The sequence below is a fragment of the Pseudorca crassidens genome, chromosome 8 (genome assembly GCF_039906515.1).
Source record: "Pseudorca crassidens isolate mPseCra1 chromosome 8, mPseCra1.hap1, whole genome shotgun sequence".
Classification (NCBI taxonomy): domain Eukaryota; kingdom Metazoa; phylum Chordata; class Mammalia; order Artiodactyla; family Delphinidae; genus Pseudorca; species Pseudorca crassidens.
Genome location: NC_090303.1, coordinates 62,609,253 through 62,626,900, shown reverse-complemented (window position 1 = coordinate 62,626,900; position 17,648 = coordinate 62,609,253). Strand labels below are relative to the sequence as shown.

The 17,648-nt window shown below is 37.1% G+C and overlaps 1 protein-coding gene across 10 annotated transcripts in view; it reads left to right on the top strand.

Moving 5' to 3' along the window:
- The window catches only part of PDE1C (phosphodiesterase 1C), a 547,523-nt gene that overhangs the window by 450,954 nt on the left and 78,921 nt on the right, over positions 1-17,648 (top strand). For all 10 annotated transcript variants that reach the window (XM_067746678.1, XM_067746679.1, XM_067746672.1 and 7 more), the window contains 4 exons: positions 4,550-4,650; positions 7,159-7,287; positions 14,654-14,755; positions 16,454-16,574. In XM_067746678.1, the coding sequence (XP_067602779.1) occupies positions 4,550-4,650; positions 7,159-7,287; positions 14,654-14,755; positions 16,454-16,574 (453 nt within the window). The remainder of the gene's footprint in view (positions 1-4,549; positions 4,651-7,158; positions 7,288-14,653; positions 14,756-16,453; positions 16,575-17,648) is intronic.

Genomic DNA, 17,648 nt, shown 5'->3' with positions numbered 1-17,648 from the left:
TGATGTCACACTTGTGAATAGGTTACATTAGATGGCAAAAGGGATTCTGCAGATACAGAAGGTTGCTAATCAGAGGGCCTTAAACTAGGGAGATTATGCTGGATTCTTCAGGTGGGCCCAGTATAATCACATGAGTCCTTAAAAGTCAAGAGATGTGACAGAAGAAGGGTGAGCAGGACTCAATCAGCTGTTGCTTGAAGATGGAGGACCCAAGTGGAAAGCATGAGAAGGAAATGAATTCTGCCAGTACCCTGAATGCACCTGGAAGCGGATTTTCCACAGAGCTTCCGGGATGAACACAGTCTGCCAACACCTTGGTTTCAGCCTTGTGAGGTCTTCACCAGAAAATCCACCCTCATGGTGCTGGCTTCTGACCTAGAGAACCGTGTGCCAGTAAATGGGAGTGTGTGCCTTACGTTTATGGTAATCTGTTAAGAGAGCAATAGAAAACCAATAAGAGTTGGAAACAGATTACTAAAGAAACTCTATCATTTACCCATCGAAGTCAGAACTTGCTAATAATGTCTCCACTAGCAATGGGGAATTATCCGTGTCTTTTCCTTCAGGTTTTCACTGCCCACCACGTGTCCCCCCACAACCCACATACATGCACAGCTTGCTCTCCTGAGTCATACACAGCAGAATTCAAAGTCTACCGTTACCAGTTGTTAAGGTATCCCTGTCATTGAATTAGTTGTGACACTCATATTTTGTAGGTAGGGAAATTCTGGATAGGATCTGTGACTTGTACTTGTCACAGTTTGATAAATCTTGAATAAAATTCTCACAGGACTTAGATTTCTGACATTTTATGGATGGTCATAAAACCTTCGGGGTTCATAGTAATAATGAATTTGGAAAAGGCAAGGAAATCTGAGCTATATTAAAATATTAAATCCCATTTCCCTCAAAATAGCTTCTCCCACTTTCTCTGTTTCTATTAATCCTGCCATCTAATGCCACGCACCATTTTTTCTTTCCGCTTAGGCTAGGAATGTCACAGTCATCTTGAATGCATTGTTTTCTTTGACTGCAACCTCTTCCTGCCCCTCTGCATTCAGTGAACTGCTCAGCTGTAAGGATTCTACCTCCATACCGTCTGTACATTCTATAAGGACTTTCCAGTCCAAAAGTTCAGCTCTTATTTCTTTCCTTTGTGCTCTCTGCTCTTCTTTCTCCCTTTCAGTGGCATGCTGACCATATTACTCTCTTGCATGTAAACTTCACTGCCTAATGAACCTGGTTTGTGTTCCTTTGGCTTTTAATGCCTGTCATCATAGGGCCCTAATCAACCCTCATTCCTGCTCCACTAAAGGGAATCATTTCCTTACTGGTGATGAATCAGCTTTTGCCACTGGGACTTGCTTCATTGTTCATTCTGAAAATGCCCAATTCCATTCTTGCTCGGTCCAATCTTCATTATGGTTTTATTGTTTGTTGTATGTTCATTTAATCCTTTGTTGGTTTTGGTTTGTTAGAAGTAAGTTACACTTAAGATAGGATTTTGTCAGTATATTTGGATAAGGACAGGAGTTACAGTGCTGTTTGTGAGAACTGTGATTATGTAGTTACTTAGACACTTTCTGCTGGCTGGGCTGATGCTCTGTGATTCAGATTTATTTAGATGGTACACTGTCTGCCATTCATGATCTTATTTTAACATGTTAAATTAACTTGGCATGAACTTGGAAAAAGAGATACATTGGTACTTGGGAGTGGGTAGAGGGAGTTGGGGCAGATGGGTGGGGACAGGGTGTTGGGGAAGAAAAGCAAAACATTGCCAAAATGAGAAAAGTACATATGAATGGGAAATATCAAGAAAACTTGTAATATAAAATCGTACCTATGTAATTTTATGAAGAATTGAGTAAACACATGAACAATGACCCAAAGGAAACGTGACTTAAAAATTATAAGTAAGAATTCTGGAGTCAGAAGGTGTGGCTTGTCTCAGGACTAGCTCTGAGACCTTGGGTAAGTTACTGAACCTCTCCCAGCCTCAGTTTTCTCATCTATGAAATGTGGATGACAGAGTACCTACCTTTATGGAGTTGTATATATTGTATGAGTTTCTATGTATAAATAAGTGAGCTCCCATAAGTGTTAACCCTGATGAGGATGATGCCCTTTGCTGCTTTCAGAAGAGTTTTTCAGTTTTCTTGCAATCTGCACTTATTTACCCATCTCTTTTTAATTTAATTCTATTGATTTTTTTCATCTTATTCTGTTTTCTCCTTGTGTCTTTCTGCTCCTAGTAATACATCAATTTGTATTTTGTGACATATTATCAAGGATTCCAAAACGTTTCCTGACATTTCATGCTATGCTAGATTCTGCTAGAAATCTTTTTTGTTTGTTTGTTTGTTTTTGTTTTACATTTTCATAACATTTTAACACTTAATAGAAGCTATGTGCAATAATTTTTTTATTGTATCTTACATAAGATAGCCACTACAGAAATTTACATAGGTAAGAAGTAAGATGGATGGTTAGGGAGGGCCCAGTCCTGTGAGCTATTTTCTCAGAGGCTATAGGTCAGAGTTCATTGAGGGGAGGGGCTTCAGATTACCCAATTAGGTGAGAGGTGAGGAAAGGCTGCTAGACAGAGTTATCCAGCCATTGGGTCCATCCATATCCCAAGACTTGGGAAATAGCATTACACAAATCTCTCTCCCCTTAAGTAAGCACAGTGCCAAATACTCTCAATCCCAGCAGCTCTGACAGGAATCACCTGTCTCTCTTCCTTGCCTAGAGTGGGAAGACATCTACAACTTTTAGACACTATTGGTCCCTTCTCCCAACATTTAGTTTTGACTGTAGCACTTGATAACCCAGAAGAAAAACAAGGTAGTCTGGGTTGTCCTTTAGTGAGAGACGGTCAGAAATACTTGTTTATAGAATTTGAAATACAAATCCTCCAAAGTCAACTGGCTGCCGAAACAAGCTATCAACTGACAGAAGTGGGTTCTGGCTTCCCATCTGCAGTAGCCACTCCACTTTGAGGCAATGGCACAGAGGCGTTCTCAGAATGGAAATCACTTCTTTACATGTAGTTTTCTTCCTGAGTTATTTCTGTGCTCATTCTTTCCTTAACTCTGAAGTCTTTTTTCCATAGGTTGTATGTAGTTTATTTATTTTTCCCTTAGCCATCTTCAAAGAAGGTAATAATTTCAGTAAGTTTCTTAGATGAAGATGAAGATTAGTAGTAATAGGAAAAAAGTTAAAGTGAGAATTATTAAAAATTGACCTGTTCATTTTTAAATCATTTTGTTAACTTAAATCAAATAAATATATTTTATTCACTAATCTTTAATTCAGTACCCAGGCTGCTTCCTGAATTCTTCCAATTTAGGTACCCATGTTTGTCTTGCATTACCCCTGCTCCCGTCTAAGACTTCTAGTTTCATTTCTTTAAAAGGAAATGGGAACTTAAAGATTCTCATGAAGAAAACTGAGTGCAGAATCTCCCTAAATTTTTATAATTGTTTTCTACTGTTTCCCAGTTGTCACACCTATTATGATACCAGTTCTTTTAGTGACTGTGCAAAGCATTGAACTTCTATGGACATAACTTTTTGTATTCACATTTTATTGGTTTAGGTTATATTTTATTACATAATTATAATAATAACTGCAATTTGTTAAAATTGGGTTTGGGATAAACCACACTGAAACTTGGAATCATTAACTCAACTAGTACAAAAGTAAGCAGGGATACCAAAGGGTGAGGTGAGAGTGTGGAAGCTCCATCCTGTGGGCATCGAGCAGTGTGGTTTACAGAAGGGAGGGGAGGCATCAATGAATCCATAGTCTCTGAAATGGAAGTCGGTTGAGGGAGCTTCAAACACAGCCGTGGTTCTCAAACTCCAGTGTGTATCAGAATCATCTGGATGGCTTGGTAAAACAGATTTGTGTGCTGCAACCCACAGTTTCTGATCCAGTGGGACTGGAGTGGGGTTTTGCATTTCTAGCAACTTTCCAGGTGATAACTAACACTGCGGTTCCAGGGAACACAATTTGAGGACCACTGAGCTACAGCCAGTTTTGGTGATGTGGATGGGGACAGGTCTCTTCAAACATCAGCTTGCACAAGGCAGAAGACCAGATGTTATCTTTCCATCTGTCTCTACCTATCCTCCTTCTAGTGGATAGGCATTAGGTTTTCTGTTACTCTTAGTTTTTGGTATTGTGTTGAAGCAAATTCTTTTTTTTTCTCTGTCTACTCAGGAACTTCATTTGGAATTTGGGAGAGGATGCAATGAGGGCTGTTAAAGTTTTCATGTTCATTGTTTTTTGCTTCTTTGAAACAATAAAATAAAAACTACTAGTTAGCTCTTTCAACTATGCTGGGCATGCTGTTTTCAAATCACACATCCTCCGGTCTCCCTACAGAAGGAAAAAAAACCATTTCTGTCTGTCAGAAAATGTGTGTTTGGCAATAGCTTGCCAGCTGCAGAGAGGAAAGGCAGCAATGTGGGTGTGTTGTCAGCAAGCTGAAGACTTTGAGAAGGAGACAGATTATCTGATTGCTCTGTAATCTCCCTTTCAGAACTGGCTGACAGAGCTGGAGATCTTTGCTATAATCTTCTCAGCTGCCATCCATGACTATGAGCACACCGGAACCACCAACAATTTCCACATTCAGACCCGGTGAGGATGTTGAAACCTTTGGAGAAGAGGCGAGAGGGGGCAGGGATAGAGTGTTGAAGTCAGAGGGGTGCAGTCACTTTTCTTTTGCATGGTGGCTCTATTTTGAGTTTCTGAAAAACTGAAATTATAAATAAGAGATTAGCCCAGTCAGCTTCAGTCAAAGCTTAAAGAAGCCATTTGCTCCTAATTCTCCTATGTTATTCACATTAAATATGGATATCCTTTTCTTCTCTATTATAATGCTAGCTATTTATGTATGTATGTACTATGCATACTCTACCCATTTCTGATAGGAGGTGGAACAGTTTCCATAAAGGTGCAGATACCGTGTAGACTAAATCACTGAGGACGGGCAAGGATTGGAGTGAGTCTGTTGACATTAACAATGGCAGAGCCATCTTACCATCTTACCTCTGGAATTCTGGTGATGCTCTTCTCATCCTCCCTGATTTCATCTCTGCTCTGTTCAGTGCATATGTTACTCCCTCGCACAGGGCTTGGGGAGCTAGGTTGTCTCATGTAGGCCACTTTGCACCCTCCGTAAGGAACTTCACAGGTAGACACAAACCTCTGTGGGGGTATTAAATACAGGTCCAGTTGCCTGCCTCTGAACCTCTTGACTGTAACAGGCATCACTAATTGATTTTGGTATTTTTTTTCTTAACAAACTGCAGATTTATCCTTAGTATTCCTCTCAGCACAGAATTCCAGGCAAGCAGTACAGTCAGCTGTCATTTCCATTTAGGATGAAACCTTATCGGCCTTCTCCGGGTGTAAGAACTTAGCTTCTCGTAAGACAATGATGTGGAACTGGAGAGACTCTGACAGTAGGATTAATTGGGTCTTGAGGTAGGAATCAAAAGAAGCTAGAATTGGAAAAAGGTGGTGAGACACAGAGAAAGAATATAATGGGGAGGGTTGAGAGGCTAAATAAATACTTGCTGATTTCACTTGAAAAAAGCAGGTGCGCACTCCAGATAGATTTGTGTTTGTTAAGTCATTCCATACATTATTTAAGGAAGCCAGCACTTAATTATGGGGTACACGAAAGAAGACGATATCGACAACATCGTCTGATCTCTGCTCAGAAGGGGATTTCGGCAGAATGGAAGCGGACAAAAGGACCCAAGCCACATGCTTCATCTTCTGCCTCCTCCTTCCTCACAGAGTAGTTTTGGCTGCTGTGAAGCAGCCTTCTGTAGTTCTGTTGCAAGGTCTTTGAATACAGGGATTCCACAGAGCATCTCTGTTTAATGGATATCTGCCAGTGGAACCTTTGCTCTGAGGAAGAGACAGCCGTGAATAGCACCTGCTTAAGGAAGAGAGGTGGCTGGAACAGAGTTGTACATGGATCTTGGCTGGAGACCAGTGTCAAAAGTAGTCACAACTCAGGGGAAAATGGCTTAATTACAGGAGTTGGAAAATAGCTTAATGTCACAAAATACACATCAGTTGGTGCCTTACTTACTCAGCGGATATAAGATTAGATCCTTCACCTCGGGATTTGCTTGTTTTGTGTTACGTCCATTGGAATGGAAAAATGCCAGAGGGTTCAGTTGAGCTTGCTTTGGAATGAAATTTAAACATTCGCCTTCTTTAAACTGAATTTTATCCAAAGCATCTCAGCCTGTGAGATCCCTGTTTAGGAAACTAAATCTGTGACCTAGTTCTTTGCCCTTTGATGGACAGACTGTTAAGCCTAACACTTTAAAGGTATGCTAAATATATCCCAAAGTTTGGCCGATGACAGGTGGAAGTTATCTTGGGGAGAAATGGCTCAACTGTCAGAAGACATTACCTTCATCCCAACGCTGCCACTTAGCCACTGTGGGGCTCTGTGAACTCTCACTTTATATCTCTGGGATTTAGCCTCCTTGATGAGAAATGAATAAGCTCTAACAATCTAAGGTTTCATTAAATTTAATGTATTAAAATAGTATACTGCCCTATGTTTGGTGTCATTCAGCTGTTTGAGAAAGCGACTAACAATTGTCATATAACCCTTCCTCAATTTCCAATGTATGGCTTCTGCATGGCAAAATTTTAAGGTCAAGCCACTAACGGAAGAACTTGAAAACTGTACCTGCCAGGTGGTATGTGTTCAGAGAATTACAACTAAAACAAATATAAACACATTCCCTCATTGAATAAAATAAAAAGTCATTCCAGAAAATATAAGGATGTTTGACATGACCCACATTTTTAAAATAATCACCTTTGCTACTACCGCAGGTAGTTGAGATCTGCTTACAGAATAGTTTTTAGAGAGTTCTCAAGTTGGATATCACATGTGAAATAACATCCACATATTGACATTAAAATACTCTACGTACATCTATTGATAATTTGTAGTGTTGATGTTAGCTTTTTGGTCGATATAAATGGCATGGGGGCAAAGTTAATTGCTAAAAAAGGATAAAGAGATGATATATTCTACCTTTAGGAAAGTTACCTGAAAAATCTCAGCTGTTCAACATCCTAAATTATTTTGCTTGGCTTTCCTCTCAGGTCTGACCCAGCGATTCTGTACAACGATAGGTCTGTTTTGGAAAATCACCATTTAAGTGCAGCCTATCGCCTTCTACAGGAGGATGAGGAAATGAATATTTTGATTAACCTCTCAAAGGATGACTGGAGGTAAGGAGGAGCTAAGAGAGAGATTAGGAGGCTAGGAAAGGAGCCGTGAGGATGGACGGAGCATGCATCTTTTGAAGAAATAATACTCTGTTTGAAATTGTTATTGCTGTTTCTTCTTTCTCTATCTCTCTTCTCTTGCTTGACACAGATACTCAAATATATTGTAGGCACCTTGGGAATATTTGCTGTTGGTTACCTTAGGAAACTTGTGTTCTTTTTATCTTACCTTCTTAAACCTAAATTTCATCAATTAACTTTTTTTCCACCTTATATTGGATTGGACTTCTTAAAAAAATCTTTCAAAATTTGCTAAGGAAATTGACACTTTCAAATAATCATGGGCACTTAATTCTGTCGCCTAAGTGGCACTATGTGTCTTTGAATTTGGGCAGACCTGAGTTTGAATGTGAACACAATCATTTACTAGCTGTATGATATTTAGGAAGTTACTCAACCCCTTTACACCTTTTTAAAATTTAATTTCTAGAAAATAGATAACATTTAGCTTGTAATTTGGTTAGGGTAATAATACATGATATAATATAGGATATATAGGGTAATAATACATGATATAATCCATTTAAAATGCTTAGCACAGTTTGTGACACAGATCCTTGTAGCCTGCAGATCCGTACTATAGGTGAAGGTGTTTCAAAGCTTGTAGGCAAAATCACTTAAATGCTTAAAAACTTCTGAATCTACTGTGATGCAAATAATACTTATATTTTAATTAAATGATCAGCTGTTTATTGAGTATCTCTGTACCATTATGCAAGGATTCAGAGAAATAAGCCATTCTGAATAACAAATCTGAAACTGATTTTCAGTAAGAGTTGGCTATTAGTTTCCATGCAACTCTAGTTCATTAAAACAGGAATATTTGGCTTGAATTTTGTTGGAAAATGTTAGATTTAAGCAGCATCTAAAAAATGCAGAGCATTTCAGTTAATCAATGCAAATCTTGTAGAAAAAGGAGCCCTCTATCCAATTTAAATGTTTGTAAAAGTATAATAAAAGATTTGAATATGGCAGAGAACAGCTTTACACATATTCAGATATATCCCTTTGATCCCAGAGGAAGGAGAGAGAGAGGGAAAATTGGGTAGAAGCATCCTAGATCTCCGTGCATCCTAAAAAATGTTCAGCAAGGCTGTCAGGAAATTCTTGAGACAAAATTGGCCATCAGAGGAGTCCCATGTCTCCCAGGAAGGGATGCCCTCAGTCATTGGCTTGGAGCAGCCCATGGGAAGCATGGCCTTGGGCAAAAATGGCAATAGTTTTCAGAATATAGTAGCTGAGGCCCATAGCCAATTAAATTCCTGTAGTTGGTGGTCTGTGTGGTATGTTCTCATGGCCACTGTCCCATGGTAATTAAAATATGATATTCAGTGGCTGTATAATACTCCATCTATGGAAGTCCCATAATTATTTTTGAGTGTGTGAGTATGGGTGTGTTCGTGTGTTTTGGTTATTATAAAGAATTCTGTAATGAACATCTCTTTAATGTATGTTTATGTGTAGAATTAATGGATCAAAGAATGTTTGTTGTTTTAAGGCTCTTGTTGAACTTTGTCAAATTGCTTTCAGGTAATGCACTAATATTGCTGGCCTGTGGGATTTGTAAGCACATGGGATTTATGGCTGGATGGGCATAATTGCCTCTTAATCTATTTTGAAAGCATAGATATGCAACCTCTGTTATCTATATTTTTGTTAAGGGTTTTCTATTTCTGCTTAACTATACATTTGTCAAAATTTAGCTTAGATTACTTGTGTTTCCACTCTGCTATGATCATAAGCCTCGTTCAGTCTGCTACTGTGTTAGTGAGGCTGGTTTCGGCAATATCTAAACCCAGAATCATTGCAACAGACCAGAGTATATCAGTTCACACTGGAATACACTGATATTCACCAGTGCAACCATCCTAATTATGTCTCATTAGCTCTGCATTCTTATTGGTGGGTATTTGTGAAGTACTAGTTTGAATAATTTGAATACTACCTCTGACCAAAGCAAGTTGTAAAACTGAGTGATCCAGCAAACCTTAAGTGAATTTAATATAAAAAAAGTCAAACTAGTTACTTGAAAAATATAGTTTAATGAACTCTGTTTATGTACTAGCCTTATATATTTGTGTTTTTTATTCAGCACTATCTTTACTATCTCAAAGAGAGAGTGAAATGTAATTGATTTAGAATCATGGAACATCTCAGGTACAGGAACATTCTGATTCAGTGGAAACTTTATAATTATAGCCCATAGTGCCATGCTTTTTTGCTACTCCTGTTTTTGAGGATTCTGTAGGTTAAGAAAAGATTGTAGTTGATGTAGCTTAAGTTACATAGATTTAGTGTTCTATTATATTTTCATTTAAGGACAGTTTTTAAAATATTGTTGTATTATTTTATCATATTTTATTAATGTTGAGATACATTGCTCTAAGACAGTGGTATTATCTCACAAATAAAATATTAACTTATTATTAAGGGCTCTCAGTTAAGCCCATCAACCCAAAGACAACATATGTTTAGTATCCTATGTCTTTCTAGGAAAGCAATTTAATATCTGATAGATTCTATTTGGAAACATAAGTGCATTAGACTTTTAGGACCTTTATAAATGAATGTATTACCAGGTATTTACTGCATTTCAAAGTGGAAAAATATGGAATTCCACTTTGGGCAGGCCAAATCAGCTACTGATAAAGCAATTCTCCTGCAAATAAAGCTATAAACTATGGACAAAATACAAAGACACAAATAAGCACAACCTCCAATGACGTGAGAGCTGTAGAGAGTAAACAAAATCACACAAATTTTGGAGATGTGTTAAAATTTGGAGAATCTGACAGGATGAGGTGAGTGAGACGTTTTGTGTCTTTACTCTGAAGGCAGTCTCAGTCAAGGCAACACTAGATGGATAAAGCTATATTTATACAAAAACCTCCACTATGTTTCTGGCTAGAGAAACCAGTGTAGGAACTACCAGAGCTGCTAGCAAGTGAATTAGAACTCCATGAAAGAGATTGCCAAATAAGGGAAAACTTAAATTCTGCGACAGTCTCAATGACAATACAAAGAGCAGGAAAATGTGACTTGTTTGCAAGGGAAAAGACAATCAACAGATGCAATCTCCAAGAGGAACTATTGTTGGAATTATCAGACAAGAACTTTTAAAGCAGTTATTATATTTATGCTCAGTGAGGTAAAGGAAAATATGCTTGTAATAAATAAAATACAGTAAAATTTAACCAGTGAACTGACAATATAAGCAAGAGCACACAGAAATCTTAGAACTGAAAAAGTAAAATATCTATATTGAAAATTGACTGTATTGGCTTAGTAGCAAGTTGGAGAGGACAGAAGAAAGAATTCAGTGAGCTTGAAAAGATCAATCCAAATTATCCATATTGAAGAAGTAGGAGAAAAAAAAGATTTTAAAAAATGAGCAGTTTTAGGGACCTATGGGACACTTTCAGGTGGTCAAACATAGGGACAACTATAGTCTCAGAAAGACAGGAGAGAGAGAGAGAGAGAATGAGACACAAAAAATGTTTGAAGAAATAATGGCTGAAAACTTTCCAAACATGGTGAATGAGATAAATTTATAGATTCAAGAAACTCAGCAAACTTAAACAGGATAAATTCAAAGAAAAACATACCTGCATGCATATTATAGTCAAACTGCTAAGAGTCAAAGATAAAATTAGAGAAAAACGACAAATTACATTCAGGGGAACAATTTGATTGACTTTGGACTTTTCATCAGAAACCATGGAGGCCAGAAGGCAATGGAATAATGTCTTTAAAGTGTTAAAAGACACAACAACAAAAAAGTTGACACAGAATGCTATGTCCCATGAAAATATCCTTTAAAAGGGAAGATGACATAACATTATTTTCAGATGATGGAAAACTACAGAAATTTGTCACCAACAGAGCTGCATTTTAAGAAATGCTAAAGAGCTACATGATGACAGTATTTCGCTTAATTTATTTAGGTCCTCTTTAATCAGCAGTGTTCTGTAGTTTTCAGTGAACAGGAGTTACACTTACTTTTTAAAGTTACTACTAAGTGTTTTATATTTATTTTATTTATTTTCCAATGGTTTGCTGCTAGTCTGTGTGTGTGTGTGTATAGATATATATCTATATATCTATATCTATATCTCCATCCAAGGCATTCAATGGGGAAAGGTAAAGCTTTTCAACAAGTGGTGTTGGAACAAATGGATATCAATATGAAAAAAAGTTTGAGTATTACCTCACGCCATACTAAAAATTTACTTTGAAATTGATCATAGACCAAATATAAAAGATTAAAATGGTAAGACTTCCAGAGGAAAACAAAGTCCTTGGGGTAGTTGGAGGTTTCTCAGATAGGACCCCAAAAAGCATGAAGCATTAAAAAAATTGTATTAAAATTTAGATTAACATACAGACACTATTATATATAAAATAGATAACCAACAAGGACCTGCTGTATAGCACAGGGAACTCTACTCAATATTCTGCAGTAACCTATATGGGTAAAGAATCTGAAAAAGAATGAATATATGAATAAGTATAACTGAATCACTTTGCTGTACACCTGAAACTAACACAACATTGTAAATCAATATACTCCAATGAAATTTTTAAAAATTATATTAAAATTTAAAACGTTTGCTCTTTGAAAGACACTGTTAAAAAAAAAAAGCAAGGTAGGAAGTAGAAGTTATTCACAACTCATATATCTTACATATGATTTGTATCCAGAATGTATAGTGTACTTCTACCGCTCAATAAGAAGAACACAAACAACTCAAGTTTAAAAAGGGTAAGGTTCGTGAATAGACATTTTTGCAAAGAAGACGTACAGATGGCCAGCAAGCATATGGAAAGATGCTCAACATCGCTAATCATCAGAGATGCAAGTCAAAACCACAATGAGATATCACCTCACACCTGTCAGAATGGCTATCATCAAAAAGACCACAAATAACAAATCTTGGGGAGGATGTGGAGAAAGGGAATCTTTGTACACTGTTTGTGGGAATGTAAATCGGCGCTGCCACTGTGGAACGCTGTATGGAGGTTCCTCAAAAAACTAAAAATAGAATTACCATATGACCCAGCAATTCCACTCCTGTGTATATATCCAAAGAAAATGAAAACACTAATTAGAAAAGATACATTCTTCCCAATGTTCATAACAACATTATTTATAATAGCCAAAATATGGAAGCAACTTAAGTGTGTATCAACAGACAAATGGATAAAGAAGATGTGGTATATGTATATAATACTACTCAGACATGAAAAAGAATGAAATCTTGCCATTTGCGACAACATGGATGGACCTGGAGGGTCTTATGTGTAGTGAAATAAGTCAGACAGAGAAAGACAAATACTGTATGATATCACTTATATGATAGAGGTAGGAGATTAAGAAGTACAAGCTACTGTGTATAAAATAAATAAGCTACAAGACTATATTGTACAACATAGGGAATATAGCCAATATTTTATAATAGCTTTAAATGGAATAAAAATTTTGAATCCTTATGTTTTACACCTAAAACTAATATAATATTGTAAATCAATCATAGCTCAATTTAAAAAAAAAGAGGGGGAAGGGTCTGAAAGAGGCATTTCCCTAAATAAAGATATACAAATGGCCTATAAGTACATGAAAAGGTGCCTGACATCATTAGTCATCAAAGAAATACAAATGAAAAACACACTGAGATACCACTACATATCCCTTAGAATGGCTGAGATATAGAAAATCGAACTTTCATACACTGATTGTCAAAACATAAAGTGATACAAACCACTTTGAAAAATTTCGGTAGTTTTTTAAATAAAGTTAAACACTCATCTATCTTATAAACAAGCCATTCTACTCCTAGGTATTTACTCAAAAGAAATGAAAACATATCTACACAGTGACTAGTACATAAACACTCATAGTTTTATTCATAAGGGCTCCAAACTAGAATCGAATAACCCAAATGTCCATCAGCTGGTGAATGGATAAATTAATTGTGGTGTCCTCGTATGATGGAATACCATTCAGTAGTAAAAACAAATGAACTGTTGATGAACAACTATGTGGATGAATTGCAAATCATTATGCTGAGTAAAGAAGGCTAGAAAAATAAGAGTACATTTTGTATTTTATATGTGTGTGTGTGTGTGTGTGTGTGTGTGTGTGCGCATAGGCAGATACATATAAGTGTGTATACCTACTGTCTAGTTTAATATATATGTGCATGTACCTATGTACTCTACATATATGTGTATATACACATGCACATATATATCTGCTTTATGCCTCTCTAGTTTGCATTTTCTAGTTATATATATGTATGAGTACATACACACACACATATATAATAAAACCAGAAAGACATAAAGCAAACTATCTAGACGTAAAGCAGATCAAATGTTGCCTGGGGCCTGTGGGTAGAGGAAGAGGTGAGCTGCAAAGAGGTTTGAGGGCGATGGAAATGTTCAGAACCACGACTGTGGTGGTCCTTCCAAAAGTTTTACTCAACTGTTAAAACTAATTGAAATGTGCAACTTTTAGGGAAGCAGTTTATTCTATGCGAATTCTACTTTAATAAAGTTCTTAGAGAGAATAAAAAGATCAGTGTTTGGCAGGGGTTCAGGAGCAAGAGGAATGAATAGGTAGAGCACAGGGGATTTTAGGGTGTTGAAACTATTCTGTCTGATACTGTTAATGGTGGGAACAGGCGAGTATGCATTTGCCAAACCTCATAGAACTGTGCAACATGAGAGTGGACCCTCAGGTAAACTATGGACTGGAGTGAATGTAAGGTATCGATATTGGTTATCATTTGTAACACATGTACCGCATTAATGTAAGAGGTTAATATTGAGGGAAACTGCAGTAGGGGAGCGCGTATATGGGAGCTCTCTTATACTATCTTCTCAGTTTTTCTGTAAACCTAAAACTGCTCTAAAAAAGTCTATTAAAAAAAGTGAAATACCTGTATCCAACATGTACTTTGGATTATCAGTCCCCCTCCTAGGATTAATTTCAAATTAATTTTTTCATAAAACTTGAATTCTTAGAGAAAGGAATGCTTTACTACACTTTCAGTTTCTTTGGAATTTTTCCTGTGAGTTAATTTTCCAAATGATATGTGCATTCCACATATTATATTCCTAATAAATGATATCCTTAATCTTTAAGCTTCCTTTATTCCTCATAAAAAAGTCCGCCTAAAAGACTCAAGTTAGATTTGAAATGTCACAAGCAATTAACTAATTTTGGTTAGAAATGGCAAAGAATAAACTAATTTTTCTTTCCATTTTTCACTTCTATCCTTTTTTCTCCATGGGGTGTCCCTGAAAGGGAGTTTCGGACCTTGGTAATTGAGATGGTGATGGCTACGGATATGTCCTGTCATTTCCAGCAAATCAAAGCGATGAAGACTGCTCTGCAGCAGCCAGAAGCGTGAGTGGGCCTGTGACATCATGTGTTTTCATAGGTGTTTGACCTTGTCTTTGTCCATGTCACTGTACCTTTAAATTTTATCTCCTTCAATATGACTTTATTGAGTGATCTCATAAAATAATGATGCTTGGAGAAGAAAGCATGAGAATTGTACCTATCAAAGATATATTCTCATTAGGGTTGAAATAACAATTTGCCCCAGTAACAATTTGCCCCAATTAGAATTTAAAATATTTCCGTCAGAAACGAAATTTTGGAAGGTCCACTCAATGCAGAGGCAACAAATAAAGGTCAGTGAGTGACTCTTGGATTCTTGTTGTCTTTTTAATGATGGCAGTCATTCCAGAAACGGTTTTGAGTCAGTTTCTGAGGTGTCCAGTTCAATAAACATGGAGACCTTGCTGATGAAAATCCCAGTTGTAGGATGAATTGATGGTTTTCCCCTAGTTCAGCTGCAGTGGGGTTTGAGATGGGAGAATGGAAGGGATTTTATGTTTTTATTTTATTTTTTTTAATTTTGAATTTTATTTTATTTACTTTTTATACAGCAGGTTCTTATTAGTCATTGATTTTACACACATCAGTGTATACATGTCAATCCCAATCACCCAATTCATCACACCACCACCACCACCACCTGCGGCTTTCCCCCCCTTGGTGTCCATACGTTTGTTCTCTACATCTGTGTCTCTATTTCTGCCCTGCAAACTGGTTCATCTGTACCATTTTTCTAGGTTCCACATACATGCGTTAATATATGATATTTGTTTTTCTCTTTCTGACTTACTTCACTCTGTATGACAATCTCTAGATCCATCCACGTCTCTACAAATGACCCAATTTCATTCCTTTTTATGGCTGAGTAATATTCCATTGTATATATGTGCCACATCTTCTTTATCCATTCGTCTGTCGATGGGCATTTAGGTTGCTTCCATGACCTGGCTATTGTAAATAGTGCTGCAGTGAACATTGGGGTGCATGTGTCTTTTTGAATTATGGTTTTCTCTGGGTATATGCCCAGTAGTGGGATATATATACCCAGTATGGTAGTTCTATTTTTAGTTTTTTAAGGAACCTCCATACTGTTCTCCATAGTGGCTGTATCAATTTACATTCCCACCAACAGTGCAAGAGGGTTTCCTTTTCTCCACACCCTCTCCAGCATTTGTTGTTTGTAGATTTTCTGATAATGCCCATTCTAACTGATGTGAGGTGATACCTCATTATAGTTTTGATTTGCATTTCTCTAACAATTAGTGATGTTGAGCAGCTTTTCATGTGCCTCTTGGCCATCTGTATGTCTTCTTTGGAAAAATGTCTATTTAGGTCTTCTGCCCATTTTTGGACTGGGTTGTTTGTTGTTTTAATATTGAGCTGCATGAGCTGTTTATATATTTTGGAGATTAATCCTTTGTCCATTGATTCGTTCACAAATATTTTCTCCCATTCTGAGAGTTGTCTTTTCGTCTTGTTTATGGTTTCCTTTGCTGTGCAAAAGCTTTTGTTTCATTAGGTCCCATTTGTTTATTTTTGTTTTTATTTCCATAACTCAAGGAGGTGGATCAAAAAAGATCTTGCTATGATTTATGTCAAAGAGTGTTCTGGAAGGGATTTTAAAAAATGGTGATTTGTTAAAAACTCTTATTGAGGTTCTGTAAGTTGGTCATCATGTGTTTGGATCCTTTGGGTTTACAGAATTGAAAAGCCGAAAGCATTATCCCTGATGTTGCACACGGCAGACATTAGCCATCCAGCAAAAGCCTGGGAGCTCCACCATCGCTGGACGATGTCACTCCTGGAGGAGTTCTTCAGACAGGTACCTTGTTGCTCTGCTAACCACGCCCCCACTGCTGTCATCCATGGACATATCCTGAATTTTATATTTCAGCAACATTGTGATAAAGACTATTGCGATTACAGTCATCTTCTTTGTGGAGGGAGGGTTCACAGCTTTTTTTTTTGGTCTTCTGGTCATGTGATATTTGAGTCTCACCTAAATTCTGATTCTCGGACTGTTATGGTATTTCTATCCTATGCAAAAAAAAAAAAAAATGCATTTCCTTGTGGCAGTCTTTTGTCAAAATGTCAGCTGATGAATGCTTTTACTTTTTGAGGGGGTGAATGACCAAATGGCAGTCGCTTTAACTCGCTTCTCTGTTATAATTGGCTGGATTGTTCCTTTCTAGCAGACAAACCCATGTTGTCAAGTTCCAAAGCCGGGTGGGGCAATTTGAGGTCAAGAAATCACTAGAAGCTACTGTTCCAATTATATTTAAACTTAGTACATCCTAAGACACAGGGTTGTGTTTTCTACAAGAATAGTGAGAGTCTTTAATGAGGATACATTGCTTTGAATTTTTTTTAAAAAAAGGTGCATAGAAGTAGAGAAATAAAAAGGTAAATAAATGCATAGCCCAAGACTGCTGTCTTCTCAAACCCAGACATGTGTGCTAAGCTCATCTCAAGAAGAGCTGCCATTAAATATCTGCTTTGAGATGTGAGGTCCTGAGGTTGAAGGCAAGATGACATGTAGATTATGGGACCTGAATTACAGTTAATTCATATTAATACAGTTAATTCATTAATTCTTGTTAATTTACTGAGGGCGGTTACAGTATGGATTCAGAGACCTCTGAGATTCCATAAAACACTACATATTAACACCAGTCTCAACTTTGTCCTCTAAACTGACAAGACATGTACTCTTTCACTGGTTACTCAGATTTTTGGAAGCAAATTACTCTTACGATTACTCTTATTCTTATGATTCTAGTTTGAATGGAGAAATTATAGAAGGCATTTCTGTGTTTGTTTTTTTCCTTCTCAAGCTGCACACAATATCCAGTAACAATGTGGGACTAGAGTTAACAGCATATTAGGCAAAGTTCAG